We start from the raw sequence: 12,893 nt of genomic DNA, 5'->3' as shown, positions 1-12,893 counted from the left end.
TTTTTTTTTTTTTTTGATATCGCTTGGTGTGATACCCATAAACTTCGTATGTAACTTTTTAAACTGTTAGATAAGTTTAAGGTGGATGTATGCACTATAAAACATATATGGTATGATGTAATAGTAACATGCAAGTTATGTTGGCGGAAGTTGAAAGTAGAATGTTATTTATGTTCTAAGTAGCATACTATTTGGCAGTACATGTCCTATTTCGGCGCAAGATTTAAATGTTTAAGTTAGTTTGGTTTGAACCTAAGACTAAAACGATTTAAATAAAAAATAGTCGACTTAATATGACTTAAAACATGAAAGTTATGACAAAAATGACAAAGGACTGTATAGGACGCGTCTCGAGCAGATAATACAAGTATCCATAGAGTGAGAGCATCGGTATTATATATATATATATATATATATATATATATATATATATATATATATGATTTAGTTGCACAGTCCACTCTTAAACAAACATGTTTAGTTTGCATGTTGATCAGTTACGGAAAATGTGGTTAAGTTTAACTTAAACGGGAATTACCATTTTAACTTCATTTGCTGCAGTCTTTGTTCTAGACCCGTTGGACAATATCTAAGGTGAATTTTGGGAAAAGTACACTATTTTCAAAGAATTAGAGCTTATATTAACAATTACTTATTACCTCCATAAACAAACATGTTTAGTTTGCATGTTGATCAGTTACGGAAAATGTGGTTAAGTTTAACTTAAACGGGAATTACCATTTTAACTTCATTTGCTGCAGTCTTTGTTCTAGACCCGTTGGACAATATCTAAGGTGAATTTTGGGAAAAGTACACTATTTTCAAAGAATTAGAGCTTATATTAACAATTACTTATTACCTCCATAAAGCATCAAAGTTGTATCTTCTTTGATCTCCATCTTTTAAATTTGGGTTAAAATAGGATTTTATCATGAGTGAAGGGGGTTCAACTTCGATAGTCTCTTCTATCAAACTCAAGTTGGTTTCTCCTATATCATCTTAAGTTGAGGGAGTGTTATAGTATATTATGTATCTTTCTTACGTTGGTGTTAGTATTTACTACACATGTTCGACCCTAACACTTCGTAGGCTTTGTGCGGAAATTAAATTGAAGCCTCATTATTATTATTATTATTATTATTATTATTATTATTATTATTATTATTATTAACTAAATTCTCTGCTGTTAAATTTTAAACTTAAAATTTATAACCAACATATCATACATTCCATTATATGCATGCTTTTATTGATTAGTAATAAATTGAAACAACAAAAACAAAAAATAAATAAAGAACCAACACTTTATTATTTTTTAATTATCGATCTTTTAACATTTAAAAAAAATCATCGATTATTCTTTGATAATAATTATTTTCAAGAAAACATTTCTCATTCAAAATCAAAGTCAAAATATTTAATCTCATGTAGATCACAAATAAGATTTTAAAAGATTTAGTTTTGAAAAAGTCTTTCCGCTAATGCATCACTATTGAGAGCAATCAACAAAATTTTGTATGATACACAAAAGCTATATAAGTTTTTATCTTTTTAAAGAAATTTAATTTTGCATTAGTTGTACTATATTTGTTGGTAAATATTTTGTAACAATTTCAATTTGTTGAATACAATATGAGATATGGCAATTGTAACCTTTTATAAAGATTTTTGTTGCTTGTTTTTAGTTCATTGATATTTAGTGACTTCAACTTTTCTACTGATAAAACTAACATGTTTTCATATTGATTGCATTGCTCAAACCTTTGGTCCAGTAAACAAATAACTTGATTATTTATGTACAAAAAATATCACATCTTAAATGATTATTAAAGTAAAAGTTCATGTACTATTTTTGATAATTCAATGTCACTTTTGTCAAAATATTTTTTTTCTTAATTTCTTGTTTTATTATTTTTTTATTCAAAATCTTCTCAAACTCATGCTTTCTCGGTAGCAGGGTAGATATAAAAATCTCTTTATATTGGTATCAATTGCAATTATACTTATAGTTAATATGATTATTTTTGTATTTTCTTTTTTTTGTAAAACTTGGTATTAAAAGAAAATTTCAATTGGAGACGGTAGCCCCGTACTACCGCACAATCCACACAACCCAGGACCGCCAACCTAGGACTACAAATATGTTATTTGGGATTAAACCCTTTCTTATGTTTATCTTATAGTATTATTTTAGAATTTTAGATAATTCCATAGACTCACTTTGTGTTGTAAAATGTAAACTAAACTCATAATGAATAAAAAGAAGTTAAAAACCATTCTACAAAACAAATTCAAAACATTATGTACTTTTTGCTAGAAAAACATTCCAACAGGCTAAACCGTTCAAGTGATCCATGCCACATGGTCATAATGGACTTGACCCACTGAACCCAAAATCGGCAAGCCATTGTCAGAACTCAGAAGGAACATAAAGCCATCGGACATTTATTGTTTACCCGATATGGAGGCCGTCGATATTAATGCAAAAATGTAGGATAACAGACTTAACACTTAACACTAGCCCCAGCCCCATACCACTTTTTTTTCCTATTAATCAGGTCAATTTACATTTTTTTTTTTAACCAGAAGAAAACAAAATAAAAACGATATAGGTTGGGTTAAGGGACAACAAATGGAAAAATACAACACTAAATCCAATTTAAAGAGATCCCTTTCAAAGCAAAATGGACTCTACGCAAATGGGATGTCTTTATGTTCGTCCAAAGCAAAAACAGGGTTTGGTGTTACATGTATTGTATGCATTCATTTGTCATTTACCAATTCAATCACTAAAATTATGCTAATATTGATCATGATCACAGAACTTCATAAGATAAAATAACATGCTTCGTTAATCACCAAAAAGAATGAATGATTTTATATCATTTATTGCATTTATTCCATCGAATTATATAAACATAATCAAATATACGATTAGAGAAGCAAATCAGACTTGGAAGGCAATCTCCTGAAAAAGTTAAATGGCACCGACGGCATCCTGTTCCTAAACCTCGGATGCCGGAGCCAGTAAAGTCCAAACAGAACCGCCACCACCTGAAACGGCGTCACATACAAAAACACCGCCCACACCAAAGCAATTATTATAAAGATCGCGGTAGCCCTAGAATCTCGCCAGCTCAGCAACGCCATAGCCCTCTCCCCTTGTGTCGCCATATCCCCAATCACCGTTTGAACTCTTCCGGCAACACTTCTCATCCGATCATACCTCATCCTCACAATATCATTCGGCCGTGAAGTTGGAAACGGGTCAAATTCCTCATCCAATTCATCAGGATGCACCACCTCTGCCTGCGATATCCGCGCATCCATATGCGGTGGATTCCGTGGCCGGAATCGGTAATTCCAAAGTCCGATCACAAAAAGGTAAAGAAACACCGTCGGAAGTATCAATTCCGGGTAGCACACAAGAATCACAAACAAAACGTGTACCAAAATGGTGGTCAACGGATTCCGCCATTGACAAATCCCATCCAACCAACGGAATACTGCGGTGACTCCCGACAAAAGTGACATAATCCGGTTAAAATTCGCCTTGCTCCTCCGTAAACTCCACATATGGTAATCAACGTCGAGCATATACTCGACGTTTTCTCTTTTTAGTGGCGGTTCAGCTCTTGCGAGCCGAGTCGCCACTATCATCATCGCTTGGTGTCTTAACCAGTCGATGTGTTTAACGGAAATCGGTTGAACATAATGCATTTTGGGGAGCAGTGGTCGCCCATACTGGGCGACCATGTTCACCCATGCCATGCAGGTGAACCGGATTGCCAAGTGGAGCTCACCGTGTTTTTTTAACCCATTGGGTGTTAGGACCAACAACGGGTAGTAATGCGTGTAGATTCGATCCGTTTCCAAAGTGGATAACCGAATTCTAACTTTCCCGATTCGTTGGTCGCGTGACTCGTCTTTGTCGCTGATGTGGCAGTTGTCAAAGACGGCTACGGTGATGACTGTACACGGGTCGTAAACTTCCCAGGTGTACTGTTCGTTCCAGCGAGGCGTTAGTGTGTTGAGAAGTGTACGGGTTCGAACCCATTTGTTACCATATTTAGCGACACAATAAGCGTCGGTCATACGACCCTCTCGAATCTTCATAGGAAGGAGATTCTGTGCACTTAGGATTCCGAGTTCGAGGATTCCGATGCTTTGTTTCCTTAAAAACTTGGAAGACGGCTGTAGATCACTGCTGAAATGGGTGGATTCATCGAGAACATGATATCCAGCGTCTAAACATAATTTGAGCTGAATCTTACTTGCGAACTTGACCTCTTTCTTCTTCTCGGAATCATCGTCCCAGTGGGTGGGTCTCCCGAGGTCAATCCACACAGGTTCCAGAGCTTTTCTGTAATCGATTCTTTGTGGGATTCTACGAACGGGGACATTTGTCCTGCCGACACAAACGTCTTTTCCTGGCCCAATTCGATCCTCAACGCTGATTATAAGAAACTCGTCGAATGGTTCAGAGGCGACGAGCATTAACTCCTCCTGCCATGAGGGATTCAAGCTTCTGATTTGTGAAATTCTGGTGGTTCGCATCTGGCTTCCGAGGTTTATCTTGACGTAAAACTCAGGGTGCCGACTCCGGTCCACAGGGATGAGATCTTGAGCGTCGATGACGTGAATTCTTAGGTAGAATAATTTTGGAGAGAAATAGACATTCGATCGCGTGTTTGCAAGGTTGTGATGACTAATGCCATGAGCATCGGAGTGCCATGCTCCGGGGAAGGCTTCGTCGGCCTGAGTTCCCATCCAGACGGCGAGCATGATTTCTCCCCTGACTTTTACACCGTTTTTGTCTTCCAGTCTGTACCATTGAGGAGCTAAAGGACTATCCGGCGGGACTCGAGTTGGAACATCGACTATATCGAATCTGATTTTTCCGACGAAATCGTCTTTTGTAATTAAATCTTTATCCTTCACTACCAATTCGAGAATGGTGGATTGTAATCGTTCTTTGGAAAATGCGAAAACCTGGTTCCAGACAGGGTGGTGATTCTTCTCATGGTGTTTTGTGACGCCTTTGTAGTTTCCGAGCTTCACTTCCACGTATGGGTCGAGGCTGCCGGTGACGTCCATCGACGGGAGGTCTCTGGCTTTAACGACGTTTACATACAAGAAATGCATCTGCTCCACCAGATCGTAGGTTGTCGCCGTCTTGTCAGCTCCACGGTACCCCATACGCGCCGCCACCGGCGGCCGTGTCTCCACTAATCCGAAATTCGATGGTGGTTTTTGTCCCGGGAACTGCTGGTGCATATGCATCATGTTTGGTGGTCCAGCTCTCATGAAGTTGCTTTTGCTTTCCACCGTGACCGGGGGTGGAGCTGCCGGGACCGGTGGTGGCGCGCCTCCGTGGCCGCCGGTGCCGACGGAGAAAAAAGTTCTGACTTCCTTTTGTTTCTCTTTATTCTTCTTCTTTTTCGCATCACTATCGTCGTACTCCTTGTACTCGTTTTCGAAAGGAAAATGATTGTTGTTGATTTCTGCTTCTACAGGGACCTGTTTGGTACTTTTAAAATGATCGTTCCAATCATCTTCATGACGAGCATGGTGGTGCTGTTGCGGTGGCGGTGGCTGTGCCGGTGGCGGTAGATTTGAAGAAAACTGACCATGAACGGCGTAGATTTTAAGAGCGATATCTCCTCGTATATTGGAGAACAATCCACGTTTATCAAGTGGGTATCTCTGGACAAAACCTTCAGTCTCCGACAAAGGCACAGAGTCGCCAGATATCCGAACACGACCAAGAAAGTTTTTCTGATGATTGGGGTTCCGATCATTATATACAGTAACCTCGATAGTGGAGAACGGGAGATTTCTGGGATCTTCAACGTTGAAAACGAGAGTCTCATTCCAAGCCGGGTTGAGATCTCGGATTTTGGTTTGGGTACGCTGGCGTTGGCCATCGAAATTGACCTCAACAAAAGCGCTTGCAGAGCCTTGGCCGTCTTTGGGCATGAGGTCGGCGGCGTCGATGACTTGTACTACTAGCTTGGCCATGGTTTTCCGGTGGCCGGCTGATGAATTGGAGGAGAAAGTGAATGAATTGGGGGAATGACTAATGACTAGTGACGTAGAGGTGAAGGGATGAAGTTTGGTATAGGCGGTGTTGTGTTAGTGTTGTGGTGATGGTGGTGGTTGGGGCCTACCATGGAAGAAGATGGGTCCTGGTTTTTGATTTATCGTTTCGTATATCTCTTTTTGATTCTGTGGTTTGATATGAAAGGAAGTGAAAGCGATTATGTTTGTTCAAATACTCCCTCCGATTCTGAACAAATATACTTCTTTCTTTTTTTCAAACTATTTTTTTTATTTTAGGCATATTATTCTTGTTGTTTTTTACGAATATTATATAATAATAATGGGGTTAACTAGGTTTTTGGGTTGATTTTGTTATATGTCGAATGTATTAGGTATATAGTTGTTTAGGTGAAGATTTTCCTAACATTTTAAGTTGCGTAGTTATTTTGAGTGATAATTCCATTTATTAGTAACCAAATTTCTTAATTATTTTGTGCTGAAATTTTGTTGTAATTATGTTAAGATTAATGATGATTGTTATAATGATTATTATATCTTTGATATCTTATGGACTTATAACAATGTCACATATATTAGAAAAAATTATTAAAATTTGAAAGTTACTTTTTTCAAAAAAATTTTTTTACATAGTTTAACAAATTATATATATATATATATATATATATATATATATATATATATATATATATATATATATATATATATAATTTGGTTCCTAAATTCAGTGTTTGGTTTCTAGCTTTTTTATTTCTTGCGCTTTGACCAACCGTATAATTTCATTTTGTTGGCTTGTTCATCCTTTTTGAACATTAAAATATTATATTACTCTTATTTATTTTCTTTTTGATTTATTTATTATTAAGCTATTTATAAAAATATATATATATAATTACATAGTGGTATATTAGTTCTTCGCCTTAATCTGCAACTACCATTGAGCACCACTAACATCGACGACCATCAAACACCATTCACATCCACACCTATATTTTGTTTTCATATTGACACCACTATTTCCCTTTCCTTCATCGATCACACATCATCGACCACACACTCTCAATCTCTGGCACCACCAAAAAAACTACTAGCAAATCCTTTCTTTCTTCAACAAAAAACCCATAGAAAAAAAACATACTAGGGACTACTGTCTACATCTAATGAAACTAAACCTGATGATAATACCTTTCGAAATCGCCTCAAATGAAACCAAACCAAGAATTGCCTCAAATGGAGATTGTTAGAAAAGAACATTGATAGGCTTGGAAAAAAGACGAAAACCCTATATTTATTCCCAATTTCTTTGATTTCCAATGTATCATCTTCTTCCCCTTTTAATAAGCTGATTTCAAAGCTTTTACAAGCTGGTGAGGTCATTGTTGTAAAACAAACGGAAAGCCTAAATCCACCCCCACCTCTCAAGCTTTAGTTAGCTTCTATTATAGACAAAATCCACATTCGATTGCAGACAAAACAACACCCACCTTATATTTCGATGAAAAAGTGGGATCTAATGGTTTCTAGTAATGGTCCTGCCGGCAGTGTACCGGTGGTCTAGAGTGGTTTAGCTTCAAACGACGTGAGAGAAAAGGGGATGCATAGTAGGTTTCAGAAATTGTAAGGTGGGTGGGATATCTTTATTTATTTTTTTTTTCTAATTATGAAATTATAATATAAATAAATAAGGGTGGTATAGTATTTTTTGTATCAAATAATGATGAAAAACACAACAAAATAAAATTATAAAACAGTCTGTAAAGAAAAAAATAATTTAAGAACCAAACATGTAATTTTACTAAACTAATAACGATTTCAATAATTTCTTTCTAAAAGAATGTATTTGTATAGTATTTTACTTTATAACAGTGAAAACTCTTTAAAATGTTTATTTTATTTAATTAAGTAATATTCTTGAAGTCATTGATTTTAGTGTTTATTAATTAAATAGAATTGTTATATTGGTATAGTGTTTGAATAGTACTTTACCTTATAGATATTGAGATATTTATATAAAAAAATATAAAGTTGTTTATATAAAATGAAGTTCATTTTCGAAAAAGATCTACAACTATATTGTGGTATGATAATTTTTTATTATTATTGTATTTACGGATCTATTGACATATATTTATCAAAAGTAAAATATATTTATATGATCCATCAGTTACGTATATCATATTTAAAATAACAAGAGTGTCGATTTTAAAAGGCAAACATTAAAAACATAATAATATTAATAAAATATTATGAATTCTTTTAGCTATGTAGTGACAATTTTTTTTCCATATGTTTATCATATTTATCAACCATAATCATATCATTCAAGCAAGGTTGTTTAAATCCCGATTTTGATATGAAAATCTTATGATTTTAAAATCCATAAGTAAAAAAATAATCACAAGCACACTATGATCCCTCTCACCTCATTATTTTTATTATGTAGTTGAGTCTCAAGAATTCATCTATTCAAATTAAAATCGAGCATCACATGTGATAACCCAAAAAAATGAATGCTATATATGATAATTAATTGATTATATCAGTTTTTTTAGAGAATTATAACTAGGTGTAATTAGGTTTAATTAGGGAAAATAATGAGGATTAAATCCTAAAATCGTCACCTTGATTAGCAACATAAATTCGTGCATGTGAAGAGGTTATAACAGCTGCAACCATGGGCATTATAAAGGGCTCGAGAAACCAAGTGGAATGCCCACTAGAATTGCAAAAAGAGGTGAAGATTCGAGTAAGAAATCAGAGGAAGAAGTCTGTGAAGATTTTTGGTATTCTTTCAAGAAAATTGAGGTATTTTCTTCAATTGAAGCATGATATAATCACTTAGTTAGGGTTAGTAGTTCGCATTACGTGTCTTGGTTCCGTCTCATGTCTCCTCATGTCTCTGTTCGGCTAATAATTGATGGAATTTGGGTGTATAAATATTTGATTATATTTTCTAAAATAATCTGGTTTGAGATTTTGTTTTTATTTGGTAGTTTTTCTCTTAAAAATCAAAGCTCTTATGTACTTAAAAATGACAGAAAATGAAAAAAAATTAAAAAATTCGGGTTAAGAAGATAGCTCTCGGAGTGCGTTTCTTTGAATGGGTTAAAAACCACCTCTCTTGAAAACATAAGAATGCAAATATAAAATTAAAATATTGATTTGTTTTTTTTGGGTAGGGGTTATTATCGATTCTCAGCTTTTATATTTTAAGAATAAATACAAATTCAACCCCTGTAGTTTGATGACATTATGATTTTGAGATGAAATTATATACGAACACGTTATACTTCAAATGAATTGGAGATTAAAATTTTATAAATAACCCCTATAAATGTGTGAAAAGTTATTTTTTTTACTTTAAATATGACATGGTACTTCTTTTTTTTGAAAAAAAACAAGAGTTACAAAATGGTCCCTACAGTTTTATTTACTCGCTAGTTATTATTATTATTACTATTTTGAAATTACTTGTATTTTAAACATTCTGATTATCTCGACTTTTGAAGTGTTATTTTATGGTTAAAACCTTCTAAATTTGAAAACGTTGTGCTTTTAATAAACTTGTCATCCGAATGAGACACATGTGTGATGGAACCGAAACGGACACGTTGGATGTTTTCTAAGATTACGACCTTAGAAAATTTGTTGGTTAGACGTAGGGTGCATGTCTGCAAGTAGCGTGACGACACGATCTTAGTAGAATTTTTCGATCCCGATCCGATTTTACGATCACAATTTTATAAAGCGTAAAACCATCTTAAATAAATAAGATATCGACTTTGCCAACATTGATACCATTGATTTTAATTTTCATAAAAAATTGATTAAATTCATGAATATATTCTTTTTAGAATTAAAAACAGATGATAGGATAATTATGCAAAGATTGTTATCTTAATAATTTTTACAATTAATGTTAAATAATTTAGTTAGAGTCAAATAAATTATCATATAAGAGAGAGTATCATTTTTTTATCTAGATAAACTATGTAAAAACTACTCATTTTGAATGATCGAAATATCATTATTTGTTGGTAGGATGTCCTTGTCCACATTACAGTGCGCGTTCCTACATGTCAATTCCAATAATCCCATTGCACCACTAAAATTGTGCACTTTTTGGAAAAGCAATACAAGATTGATTGCATTGTATCAAATAGACCACTAGAATATGAGAAACTGACTAATCTAATTCATTCATATAAAAGACTAATTTGATAGCAATAATCAATTTCTTATAATTTTTATAAAATAATCACTTACTCCGGAATATGATATTCCAGAGCATTTATGTTCATTTCGGAGTTGGTGGTGGTTACTAGATATTGAGTCCAGAATATGATATCTGTACGTTTTGGACAAGAAAAATGTATTCCGGACTGAAGTCAGGTTTGTATGGTCATTCCGGAATGGAGTTCTGAAAAAGTAAAATAAGGGTATTTGTGAGTTCTTTGTTCTTCCACAAGAATATATTTCTTTGTGTTTGTTTTTCTATTGCTGAAACCCATTTTGATAGTTTTCATATACTGTAAAAAATGAGTATGTATAAGACTTTTTTTTCGAGTGTCAGTTTCCGGTGGAGGCATATGACAACGTATCAAGGGATTTATCAAATATATTGTTCGAGACTATACATGTTTTGATATAGATATAAACAATGATATCAACTTCGGTGGGTTGATAACGTTGGTTGTTTCTAAGTCTAAGTTACATACTAATCAAATACGTCTATCTTTTTATAACATCTCGATTCTCAAGTATAAGAGTTATTCCTTTAAGCATGTTTTTTCCTTTGGAAAACGGTGTGGTGGAAGCCTCGCCACAGCGTGTTGAAGGAATTTTGGGTCGCATGTTTTTATGAACCAACATGACGTGTTAGTGAGGGAAACATGTCGTGCTGGCGGCTGGATGAGAAACCCTAAATTTTAGGATTTTACACCCTATATAATCTCCTTAAGTCCCTAGGGCTGATCTTTTATCAGCCTCCAAAACCCCATATCGTCCCATGTGAACCCTAATCATCCTTCCCTCTCATTTGTGAGCTAGTGTGATATTTTTGGAGCAAAAGAAGAAGAAAGCAAGGATCTAGCAAGCAAAGCCCTCATCTTCATTTTGACACTCTTCTGGACCTTTGCAAGTGTCAAAGATCCGATTTTTATTCCTCTATGTAGCTAGATCTTGAGTTTTGTCCCTTTTTCTCCCTATTCTTGGATGTTGCTATGGATGGATCTCATAAAGTGTAACACCCAGAATCAGAAAGGCCAAGAAAGGAAAGGAAAACCCTAAGTCAAAAGAGGGTCAACTCGTCGAGTCCAAGGAATGACTCGGCGAGTCGAAGCGGACTCCTTGTCAAAGATTAAGTGACCGACTCGGCGAGTCGGCAAGTAGACTCGACGAGTCTGGTCTGGTTGGGAAAGCCCTAATTCCGGGACTTGGTACCCTATTTAAGCATTTTATTCTCTTCCCTGGGGTTCATTACAACCTCTCTTGTCCAGAACCCCAAAACCCTAGCCACCCAACTTCATTTTTGGAGCTTTTGGTGAAGATTGAGGTCCATTGGAGTGGATTTTGAAGGCTTGGAAGAAAGGAGCAAGGAAGGAAGTGTAGATCCAGCCTTCATATCGTTTTGGCAACTGTTAGAAGGTAAAAAGTCTAGACCTTGAGCTTTCAATTGATAGATCCCCTTTCTAGTTTGCTTTTAGTCACATTTGGATCATTTCCAAGGTTAATCCGAATATTAAACACTTGAGGATGGATTTGGACAACAGATCTGGACACTCTTGAGTTTTAGGAGCTCAGAGTTGCTGGCTTTATCCAGCTAAGATCCCATTTCATAACCTAGGTTTTCTTTGAAGCTTGGATTAAGTGTTTTAGCCCCATAAAACCTTGCATGCACGTAAAGTTAGCAACTTTACGTGCAATGCCAACATAAGGAGTCCAGATCTATGAGTTGGAGGTGTTGGGATAGACTGTAATCGAAAAAATAGAGATGTCACAAGATGGACTCGGTGAGTCATTTCATGGACTCGACGAGTCGGGCCGCAAACCCAAGATTTTCTGTTTATGAATCGGATCAGTGAGTGGGGTTAGAGAAGGGCTCAGTCAGTCTGTGTCCATAATGGGCATGAAGATCATGGTACTCGACGAGTTCAAGGAGGAACTCGACGAGTCCAAGGCAATCTCCTTGGCTTATGAAGATGGACCCGACGAGTTGTTCTACAACTCGGCGAGTCGGTTGAAGATGGTCCCGAATGTTAGTTGAAGGAGAACCCGTCGAGTTGTTGCTAGACTCGACGAGTAGAGTCGAGGTTGCTTTGGGATTTGAGGAGCATGGACTCGACGAGTTGGTAGAACAACTCAGCGAGGTGAGTCAACTGGAAGTTGACTCTGACCATTGACTTTGACCTTGAGTAGGACCTTGACCAGAGTTGACTTAGTTGTCTTCTTGAGGACAATTAGGCTAAGTGTTGTTATTGGTATTAGTAGTTCGGGGAGCTAGAGGAGCAGCAGTTCAGGGAGTTGTCGGATAGCAGCCAGAGGGTTACTAGCAGAGTTCAGCAGTGCAGGTGAGTTTCCCTTTGTGCGAATGGGTCTACGGCCACAATGTAGGCCCATTATGTTCATGTTTATGTTTATGCTTATGTATAGAAGGAAGACTCGGGGGTTAGCCCTAGGCACCTATTGACATATGTTCCGGGTTACGACCTGATGCCGAGCGAGGCCCGAGGAATGTTAGGATGCTAGAGGTCTTTGTGATTCTTGCATGTGTCGGTATGAAAGGATCCGGACCGAGGGCCCGATGTCGGGGTAAGCCCGAAGTACGTTAGATA

General features: G+C 36.1%; 1 protein-coding gene across 1 annotated transcript; it reads right to left on the bottom strand.

Annotated features, from left to right (window-relative positions):
* Positions 1–2,851: 2,851 nt before the first annotated feature.
* On the bottom strand, positions 2,852–6,250 carry LOC145057631 (C2 calcium/lipid-binding plant phosphoribosyltransferase family protein). Its single transcript, XM_079005501.1, has one exon. The coding sequence runs from the start codon at positions 6,019–6,021 to the stop codon at positions 2,935–2,937; it is 3,087 nt and encodes a 1,028-aa protein (XP_078861627.1). The 5' UTR covers positions 6,022–6,250; the 3' UTR covers positions 2,852–2,934.
* Between the last annotated feature and the right edge of the window lie 6,643 nt (positions 6,251–12,893).

Source organism: Lactuca serriola, chromosome 6 (assembly GCF_051521515.1).
Source record: "Lactuca serriola cultivar US96UC23 chromosome 6, Lser_US96UC23_V15, whole genome shotgun sequence".
Classification (NCBI taxonomy): Eukaryota; Viridiplantae; Streptophyta; class Magnoliopsida; order Asterales; family Asteraceae; genus Lactuca; species Lactuca serriola.
This window is presented reverse-complemented; position numbering and strand designations above follow the sequence as displayed.